Raw genomic sequence first — 10,808 nt, 5'->3', positions numbered from 1 at the left:
AAGTATTAACTTATTAATGTGACCTTGATCCTACAGAAGATTTTGTGGAAATACATTCTTAATAGCAGGAACATTTTGCAGCATCTTTGAATTACTTTTTTTTTTTTGTACTATTTTTCTGCATTAATTGGGTCAAGTGAGATCTCCACTGAGACTTTCATTAGCTCATAACTACTGAAGTCCCATCACATCTACTTAAAGTGCTCTTGTCAATGTATTTGGTCAGTGAGCACGAAAAAAGAATCTTACTATGAAGTTCAAAATTCTCCCTGAAATCAGTGCAGAGGTCATGGCTGAATACAGTGGAGTGCAAATGCAAGTATAGTGTCTTCCTAAGAATTTAGTGGGGCATCTTGTCACTCAAGTAACTTATAAAACTCATGCACCCATAAGGAACTTCTATTTCCCAGTTTTTAAAATTTAAGACTGTTAGATGCTTTTGTTCCCCAAAAGCTGGTACAGTGAACCTCACTGCCTCAGAAACTCTTGCTAAACACACTTAATGCTGCCTTCTTTTTCTGCTGTGGTCCAAGTAAATGGCACAGAATTACTGACAGAACTCTTTTTCAGGCCTAAAAAACCCCTCTGAAGTCCGAACACATGAGTTAGTTGCTTCTTTTCTAATACAGATTCAGAGTGTAACAAACAAGAACATATTTTTCAAAGATAAACAAATCAATTTCCTGAATGGCTCAAAGGATGACAGGCAACTTCCCTGGATTTTGATAGCACACAACAGTCTCACCAAATCCTACATAGTTTAGTTTTTATTCAGTGGTGCAACTGATCTTGAAAAACCTAAGTTCATATATTCTCAGAAAGTGCAAAAATCAACTGATCTCCAGAGTAATTCAGTATTTATATTTTACCTTAGAAGAACTAGTTTGTCTATTCCACTGCCATTCCCTCTATTCTTAGTATGGAAAGTCACATAAATTTATTCTGCAATGGTTCACAGCTGTGGAACATACCTTTGCAACATTTATTGGAATTCCTTTTCTTAATTAAACTAAGAAGCAAATGTAGATTTTGAAAATGTTATCACTTCCTGCCCCATCCTTCTAAAATGGCAAAGTTCCAGAAGCAAAGTCCAATCCACAACCCAAGCCTCCATGATTCAGTGTCCCATAATACTCAAGTCCAGCCTCTAACCACAGTTCCTCTAGTCTAAACAATGCAATCTCTGATGCTTTCACTAATGGATTTTTTAGCCAGTTCTTTAATCCATATTAGTTCCGAAAAGCACAATGAAAACTTTTTTTGTCAATTGGGTTCAGTTACTTGAAAAGGTAAATTCAAAGCCCGGAACTAAGGTGTAATGCTACTAAAAAATATATATTTTATAATTTTCAAAAAACATTTAAATATGTGTATACTTCTGTGACAACAGCAAAACATTCAAACCCCCCCCCAATAATAAATTTACCAGCACTTTTAGAAAACACTTGCAACTTCGTGGGGTTTGTTTGGGTTATGTCTCCGGCAGTAACTCTACTTTCATCTTCCATTTCCCAATGGCAAAATTCCACTGGTTACAGGATGAAAGAAAAACTCATTTTATAGTTGCTCCTTAGCAAGCCTTCGTTAACCAAAGTATGTGGCCATTCAGTTTGCTCCCTAGTCAAACTCCAGGATGAAGTAGAATTGAAGTTATCGTAAAGGAGCTTGGACACCTCATGAACAGCTTCTTGGAAGGGATTAGACCGCAGGTCTGCAGAGCACCAGAAGCCTGCAGCACCAAAGCCACATGGTCAGCTGCTCCTAAGTCCCTTGTCAACCAACTGTCTTGTTGGGGAAGCTGGTGTCACTGGGAGGTTCAGAGCATGGCGGTTTGCTCCTCTGGATGTCCAGTGGACAGTTGTGCTGAATGAAATGCACTGTATTAATTCAGAAGAACCCATGGTGGAGCGGCTCTGTCTAGTTGCTGTGCTCTCGCAGGCAACTCCACCACAGAAGTGTAATTAAAAGCATCCCCAGAACGTCGCTTCTGTGCTATCCCCCCTTTCCCCTACCACTCCACACAAGCTACAGATACTCTTCTCTAATTAGTACCCCACCCATCTTCCCCTAATCCAAGCACTGTTAACTTGAAAATATATTTGAGCAAGTATTACTCTGAGATCCAGTTACTGAAGAATAATGAGGAAATCATAGAATCATAGAAGGTCCTGAGTTGGAAGAGATCCACAGGGATCACCGAGTCCAACTCCTGTCCCTGCACAGGACAACCCCACAGTTCACACCCTGTGTCTGAGGGTGTTGTCCAGTCTGTTCTTGAACACTGTCAGGCTTGGGGTCATGACACCTCCCTGGGGAGCCTGTTCCAGTGCTCCACCACTCTCTGGGTGAAGAACTTTTTCCTAATGTCCAGCCTAAACCTCCCAGGGCACATCTTCCTGCCATTCCCTTGGGTTCTATCATCGGTCACCAGAGAGAAGAGATCAGTGCCTGCCCCTCCTCCTCCCCTTGTGAGGAAGCTGTAGACTGTGATGAGGTCTCCTCTTAGTCTCCTCTTCTCCAGGCTGAACAAACCAAGCGACTTTAGCCACTCAATGCATTGGTTCAGCCAGTACCAACAGCCACAAAACCCTTAAGCATCCAGATGCTGATACTTGAAGATGGTGATACTCAAGTGGTCCCAATGACTTGCTTTCATCTCCAGTGCAGTGACTCAGAGGACACACCTGGTTCCTACACTCAAGCTGAAATGCACAACCTTGACTTGTGATAAAGATTCATGTAGTAGAAAATAGTATTCTGTATGAGCTGTTGTATATCAGAGCAAGGGTTGGGCTTTACATGAGAGAGTTCAGAGGGTAAAGGATGACTGTGGTGGCTCAGCAGGGCTGCTCACAGGCCTGTTTTAATGCAAGACTTTGAGATCATCAAGTCCAACCCCCCTGCTAAAGCAGGTCCACCTAGAGCAGTGTTGCCTTTCCTCCTCATACCTCTGTCAAATAACCCCAAAGAACAGATGATGAAGTACAAATGTTCTTTGGGGTTGACAGAGGTGTGAGAAGGAAAGGCAAGACTGGGTGCTAGGGATGTTTGCTGAGTAGAGGGAAAAAGGGAGACGCCATGAGGAAACAAAAGTTGGAGAGTTCCCAGACAAGTTTTTGCTGTTCACCAGAAAAGCAATTTTTCTTAGAGAGCTCTTCCTCTTCCCTTCCTAGGTGACCAGAAGGCTGTGCAAAGTTACTGGTGTAAGAAAGAGAGAATAACTGGTTAGCAGTCTGAATGGGAACAGGGCTCTGTAGAAGTTAGAGCAGATCCAGAGGAGGCCACAAAAATGATCAGAGAACTGGAAGAGCTCTCCTATGAAGAAACACTGAGAGAGTTGGGGTTGTTCAGCCTGGAGAAGGCTCCAGGGAGACCTTATTGCAGCTTTTTAATACTTAAAGGGGGCCGATAAGAAAGATGGGGACAGACTCTTACCAGGGCCTGTGGTGACAGGATGACAGGCAATGGTTTTAAACTGCAAGAAGGTAGATTTGGATTGGACAGAAGGAAGAAATTATCTATGATGAGGGTGGTGAAACACTGGCCCAAGTTGCCCAGAGAGGTGGTAGATGCCCCATCCCTGGAGACATCCCAGGCCAGGCTGGATGGGCCTCTGAGCAACCTGATCTAGTTGCAGATGTCCCTGCTCATTGCAGGGGGTTGGACTAGATGAGCTTTGAAGGTCCATTCCAACCCAAATCATTCAGTAGTTCTGTGAGTCAAAGTACTGAGAAAGTAAGTTTTTAAAACAGAGCCAAGAGAGAGCCTGGAGTAAGTTTTGATGGGGAAAAGACTCTGAATGCTCATTTCCAGCTCTCATAATTACTAAATTCATTCCATCATGCAAACTTTGTTTTTTACCAGTGCACCTTACAAACATTTTCTCTGCAGTGCATCAGTGGGTAATTAATTTACTTCATGATGAAAACATTTCAGAATTTAAACATGAAAAGAACAGAAGCTCATTTCTCATTTGGGATGCTATTCTGGGTTATCTGCACATTCATGAAAACACCACACGTTTACAATAGAAGACAAAGACTAAAAAAATTACTTTTTCAATTATCACTGAGAAATCAATTCTGGAGCAGACCAAAACTTGCAATAGTTTCACAATTTTAAATATGAAGAAATTCATTATTTATCCAGTAATATTTAAAACTGAGATAATTAAACCTGGACATCTGAAGTCTGTATTTCTTTCAAAAGAAAAACAATCTGTGTTCAACTATACTCTAACTTCCAACCTAAAACTGATCCATAATGAATCAAATCAGCATTCCCAAATATACATTATTGCATTATATGACATGAAGATCTGTGATCAGGGCTCATTACAATACACATTTCTATGTAGTCTTTTAAAAAGCAAAAAAATGGTAAACCAAATTTTACAATAAATTATTACATTTTCAGATTCATAGGGCAAAAAGTAGTAAGCATGGAAACAAAGGGTTAATAGCAACGAAGAATAGGGAAGAGCAATATATTGCAATTACCACAAATTCCAGAGACTGAACATAACTGACAATGCTACATTGTGTAATAAAAGTGGGAAAGATCCACAAACTGTTTGTAACCATATACACTGTTTTAGGTCTATAAGTCAATCCATATAAAACACTAACAAAGTAATAGGTTATTGCAATTGTTTTCTATAATAGAAAGTTACAGTCTATTTTTTAAAATACAGCCAAAATAGAATTTACCAATATAGCCAGGTTTCAAGACATTTACAGCGATTTATTTTTTATGCAACAACAAGACAACTACAGTGACATTGTAATGCTCACACTGGAACTGCAAAGGCTGAACGAAATGAATAGACCAGTTTCAACGTGAACAGACTGGCTTGCACTGACACTGAAGATCACACAGAGAGAATAAATGTATGGACAGGTTGTTTGTAACTGCAGAAGGTATTACGATGGATGTACTTTTGAAAAACATTTAAAATATAACAATTATATGCACCAGAAACTTTACCAGTATGAAACAAGAAACCTAAACCCACATATGTATGTACAAAATGTATTTTAGTGAAAAATGTTTGAACTAGTAAGGTTATTATCTGTAACACTGCTCCCATCTTTAAATGACAAGATTCTGAAATGTATAAGATTGTTTTTCCTTTCATGTGATATATATTAAAATGGTTTTTCTTGCTGTTGACATTGAAAATTTTAAAGCTGTTGAAATTAAACTTGTCCTTTCATTTGCAAAAAGACTTTTTGCTTTTTGACTAGTAAATGCCACAATTTGGTTAAATCCTGATTGGATGTGAAACTAACAGACTGCTGAAGATCAAAACTTTGAAAAATAAATTAAATGTGAAAGGAAGAGGTCACAAAATAATGAGGTATTTTAACATCCATGGTGGAGTGAGCTTCAATATTCACATTTTTGTTAGCTGATTAACAATGTCACTGAACAGCATGAAAGAAATTGGTAATATTAGCCAGCCTTTCATTCAGCAGCAAAGAACATTTATTCACAAGGCTAAAAAAGACAATAAATCACACAGATGGTAATGTGAGATCATGTAATCACAAAAAATTGCTGTTAGAAACACTAAGGGCCTGAGTTGAGGGTAACTTAATGTGCTGCATTTAACTGAGCAGCAATTATCTTAAAAAACCAAAACCAAAACACACCATCAAAACCAGAACTTCACTATTCAGCCTTTCCATGAAATGTTGCATTATTATCAGAGATAACTGCAATGGTTAACAGGCAGAAAGAAGAAAAAAGTGCTTTTATCCCTGCATTAATTTACCTGTTTTAAAGCTCCCATTCCTGAGAAAACCCAGTTATGCCTCATTCTTTATCAGAAGTATGACTTTATAATTTAAGAATTATTTAGGAAATAATTTTAAAATGGTTAACGAAAAATCTTGATGAGCAAAGTGAACAACCTTGAAGCAACAAGCAGCAGTATGGGATCCAGCTTCTCAACCATCACAAAGACAAGAGAGGTTACTTGCCAGGCAGCACAGACCAGCTCACCCGACCTTTAAACCAATCCTGAACTTCTCATGAAAATTTATTACTATGAAAAAATGTAAGAAAACTTTTTTTGGGGAAAAAAAAGGTTACTTACCAACAGCCAGAGCCCTTTGCAATGTGTTGTGTGTATGCACATTTGCTCTACAGAGGTCCAAACATCAGAGGTATCCAAGATCATAAAATGGGGTTTTTTTGGCCCTTACAGCACTGTGGATGTGGACTCATCTCTCCCCTTTTCCTTGACTTTACAGCAAGTATAGAGTTACGTCACTCTGCCAGCCACACATAGCAAAGGAGAAGGATATATGGTTGCCACATATATGGACAACCCACACAATCTCTTTGAGATAAGCAGTTTTTCTTTACGAGCATATCCACGCCACGGATAATTAAGTGTCCCAGTATTCTCAGAAAAAGGTGGCTGGCAGGGACTTTTTGGTTCTTTGGTTGAAGATTTCTTGAACTAGTTGTCCAGTTTGCAAAGACATGAAACAGAGATGTCATTGAGCAAAGCCCCAAATGTAGTCTGAGAAACATTAGAGTATATCCTGATTACCGATGGCAACTCAACCATACTGTTTTCAAGAGAGGTAATACAGTCCGGTATCTAGTTTGGATATGGTTATGCTGTTTGTTTTCTCAGCTGGTCAAGATAACTAGATTCAAGACAATCTGAAAGTCTCTGTCCCATGCAAATAAGAAGACGATATTCTCTCACTACCCCACATGTGAAATCTCAGACCTGAAAATAGAGGGTTTAAAAACACAGATGGGTTAATTTCCTCATTTGGTGACCTGTCAGAAATCCCAGATGAAGTTCAAAGGATTCACCAGGAAAAGAATAGTAAAGTATGTGGGAGGGAAAAAAGTCAGCCGTGGGGATTTGGATCTTCTGCTGTGTAGCAGAGGTGACAGGCCTCAAAAAGAACAGCAAGGACCTGTTTCAAACACCTGAATTTAAACAGCCTGATGTGAAGCATGACCAAAGTTCTTGTGTTTTCGAGTTGACACATCCTAAGAAAATAGTCTTGACCCAGCAGCCAGTGGTAATGGCAGTTCACATGTTACTGAAGTGGGCTCGTATTTAAGCAGACTAGGGACAAAGAGGAAGCAAAAACAGGAATCCAGAACACAAATCCAGGGAAAATAAAGTTCTGAGGCCACCTCCTCCAAAACAGTGCTCTGACCAAAAAGAAAAAAAAAACAAAGCAAAACAAAAAAACCCACCCAACCAACCAAAACCACCACCAACAACAAACCACCAAACAAAAAATCAAACAACAAAAACCAACCAGCTATGGAAGGGCAGCTAAATACCCATCAAGGACTATAAGAACCTTGCTAGGGCATGCAGAGATGAGGTCAGCAAGGCTAAGGCTCAGCTAGAACCGAAATTGGCCAAAGATGTCAAGAACAAGAAAGGGTTGTCCAGATATGTGAGCAGTGAGCAGAAGCACAGGGCAGACATCACCCATTGCTACGCAGGGCAGGGAAGCTCCTCAATATTGCTGAGAAGGCAGAGGGTCTCCGTATCTACTTTGCTTTTACCAGTATAGCTGGACCACAGAGCACAGGATCAAGTAGCTACAACAACACGTGTCAACCCACTAGTAGTAGAGGAGCAGCTGGTCTGCAGCCTCTTGCAAGGGCTCAACCCATGTAAATCCATGGGCCTATAGGAAATCCACCCTAGGGTATTAAGAGAAGTAGCTGACATTGGTGCAAGGCCACTGTCTGCAATCTTTGAAAAGTCTTGGAGAACTCGATATAAGAAAGAAGTTTTTACGCTGAGAACAATCAGTCACTGCAACAACCTCCCCAGGGATGCGCTAGAGTCCCCATTACTGGAGGTTTGCAAGATGTGATCAGACGGGGTGCTAGATAATCTCATCTAGGCTCCCTTTGGATGATCTTTCAAGGTCCCTCCAAGCCTGGGCTGTTCTATGATAAAGATGAATGAGTTGAGAGATTCAATTGCTAAAGATTTATATCTGTAGAAACAGTGGTCTTTTCTCAGCTGTTTCCGAAGCTGGACTGTACCACAGGAGAGGCTGCGTCACCTGCATCTTTCGGCCAGCTGTAAACAAAAAAGTGCATATCACACCTGAGGCTCAAGCTATGGAGTAAATTATTTTTGCGAGGATCTGAGAGAGATTTGCACAATGTACTGTGTTAAGGAAAACAAGCTTTTATTTCCATTTACTATTATCTGAATTACATGAATCTGGAGAATACTGGAGTAAAACTCTTCCAAGAGTATCGGAACGCCTGAGAAACCGCTTCCAGACTATTCAGGAGTAACATGCTGTCAGCTTCCTTAAAAGCTTTAACGCAGAGGACTGTAGATCTGCCATGCCTGTTAGGGCCAGAAGTGGGTTAGGGTTAGCACTGGGCTAGAAAGCAGGGTCAGAATTTCTAAGGAGAGTGAACTGAAGGATGATATACCTCCCATCTGCAACTTGGTCCTACGGATAGCAAGATGGGCCTCTAACCCCCGGGGGGAGAACGAGCATAGCAGACTGGCAGCAACTGTCCTTCGTATTTCCATAAACCCTGCTGATGAGGTGCAGAGAAGTAGTCCTCATGTTGCTCTCCAGATGAAGAGTTTGAATCCTGCACCCTTTGAGAGGTGGAATGTGGGAAGAGCTCAGCTGCCATGGCCAGCTCCATCACTGCAGGTTGTCCTCCAGCAAGTAAGTGCCAAGGCAGAGCCGGGGGGATGGCTCCGTCCCATCAGGGCTCCTCGGCACTGAGTGCTTGGGTCTGTGGTGTTGGGAAGGACTGATCCTGTAGATGATGGAGGAAGGATGGTGGAGGAAGATTCAAGCAGCTCAGTCAGTGGAATTGAGAAGAACACAGGAATTCAGTGTCAGCAGCCGTTCTCTGAGTTTTTTGGCTGGTTGAGATCCTCAGGTGCTGAGAAAAACTACAGAGCTCACCCAAGCCTCATCTGTAGCCTCTTGATGTTAGGGTGGCCTTGGAGCTGCTAGTGCAGCGTGGGCAAAGGCCCCCATTTAAGCTGATCTTTTGGCTAAGCAATTTCTGGTGCAACCATGTGCTGCTTCTTCATCCAATGTTGCCAGAGAATGAGAAGGTTCAAGGTAAACAGAACTCAGCCTTGATCCAAGATGTAGATTATCCTAAATGTTAGTGTCAGAGGTAGAACACCACTTTTACTAGAACACTTCCCTACTTTTAAGCAACAGGTATTAAATGTGCTAGGGATGTATAACTTCCTGCTGCAAAAGTAAGCAAGAAGCAACCGTATGTCAACGTTACTTGTCAGTGAGGCACATGCCCCAAGAATGAAAAACATTTAAACTCATCCTTGGATGGAGCTATGGTGTATGATTCACGCAACATATATGAAGTTATCTAGACCCATTTCTAATAGGGAAAGGAATTGTACACCTCCATGTTTTTCATCATGTAAACCAGCTGATGTCTACCAAGACATAACACTACAACACAGTGTTCCTTTGCAGCCACAGAATAGTCAGTACTGAGCCTTTGCTGCTTAACTTTTGGTCAACTGCATCAACATATGATCAGAACATTTTAAAATGTGAACTTCCTCTACTTTCCCTGCACTTGTAATGGTGCCAAGTGTTTCATACAAGAAAAAAGTCTCTCTTCAAAACAACAGTTGAAAAACTAACTTTTGTTGTAACAGTCTTGTTTCCATGGAAACCCTGGCCTTTTCAGGATGTTTGATCATGTATTTTCCATTTGATCAATGAGAAAGAACTAGTAGCAAAACACTGAAAACACAACTCAGAGAGGAAAGTTAATTTATTTGTCTAAAACATCAAACTAAGTTGAGATACCTTAGTTCAGTCAAAGCTTCTTCAGTTTCTTCACAAGCCTGGGCTTCATAAACAAATATTCCAAGTTCATCTATCTACAAAAATAGGATGGACAATTCTTGACTTTCTTCACATATCAAGTTAATTTACAAGTCCTTGGAGATCAGATGAAAAATAGGAAGCGATCCTATATTCTTTAATACACTCCGCCGTGTTTCCCAAGCGTACTGGAAAGGAGGAATATTAGCCTTCTTGGAAAGGTGCATGGGAAGGCTTCTTGCCATCTCTTGGAGACAGGGTACGCATTTACATCACCATGACTGCCATGGTACAGAATCCTTGACTGCTACTTTTATACGGCATGACCAATTATCTGAGAGTTGTAGTCCGCTGTCTCCATTCGCAGAATGTACGGGATGATGCTATCGATCTGAACGTTGCCGATCAGTCCTGCAAAGAACAGCTCTTCAGTGATGGCAGCGCTCATCAGCCTAAGAGCAGGCAACCGGAGGAGGAGTCTAGATAGTCTGGAAAATAAGTTGGGTAAAAAGTGTTACTTGTGGGCAGAGATTTTGGTGTTATTCACAATAATGTTATCAGTAAGTAAAGTAAAAAAAATTAACAAGGGACAATACTGGTCAAAATTCGCTGTATCTAGTTAATGAAAGGCTTAAATATTTAAAGCAGTAGAGTATTAAATTTATGTCCAGTCATGTCTTCAACAGTACAAAAAATGTGAATATGCCTGTCAATTACATGGACTGTATAATGTTTAGACTGAATGAAAAAATATTAAAAGTAGGTGCAATTCAAAATGAAAATACTAAAAATATTTATTTTATTTCCAATATTTAATTTTGGAAATTAATAATGAATGAGTAGATAAATAATACTCATAATATGTATGAGAGTATATGCATAATATTTGAAGTGCTCCAAAGGTAATTACTTATCTTTAAGGAGGTAAGAATGTACATATTTATTAGAAGAAATACT

At 40.3% G+C, this 10,808-nt stretch overlaps 1 protein-coding gene across 5 annotated transcripts in view; it reads right to left on the bottom strand.

Moving 5' to 3' along the window:
• Window positions 1-4,429: 4,429 nt before the first annotated feature.
• The window catches only part of NR2C1 (nuclear receptor subfamily 2 group C member 1), a 58,714-nt gene continuing 52,335 nt past the window's right edge, over window positions 4,430-10,808 (bottom strand). For all 5 annotated transcript variants that reach the window (XM_065645807.1, XM_065645788.1, XM_065645824.1 and 2 more), the window contains one exon: window positions 4,430-10,339. In XM_065645807.1, coding sequence (XP_065501879.1) covers window positions 10,165-10,339 — 175 coding nt within the window. In that variant the 3' untranslated portion in view covers window positions 4,430-10,164. The remainder of the gene's footprint in view (window positions 10,340-10,808) is intronic.

The sequence above is a fragment of the Caloenas nicobarica genome, chromosome 1, assembly GCF_036013445.1.
Source record: "Caloenas nicobarica isolate bCalNic1 chromosome 1, bCalNic1.hap1, whole genome shotgun sequence".
NCBI lineage: Eukaryota > Metazoa > Chordata > Aves > Columbiformes > Columbidae > Caloenas > Caloenas nicobarica.
Note: the sequence above shows the minus strand (reverse complement) of the source record. Positions and strands in the feature narration are given on the sequence as shown.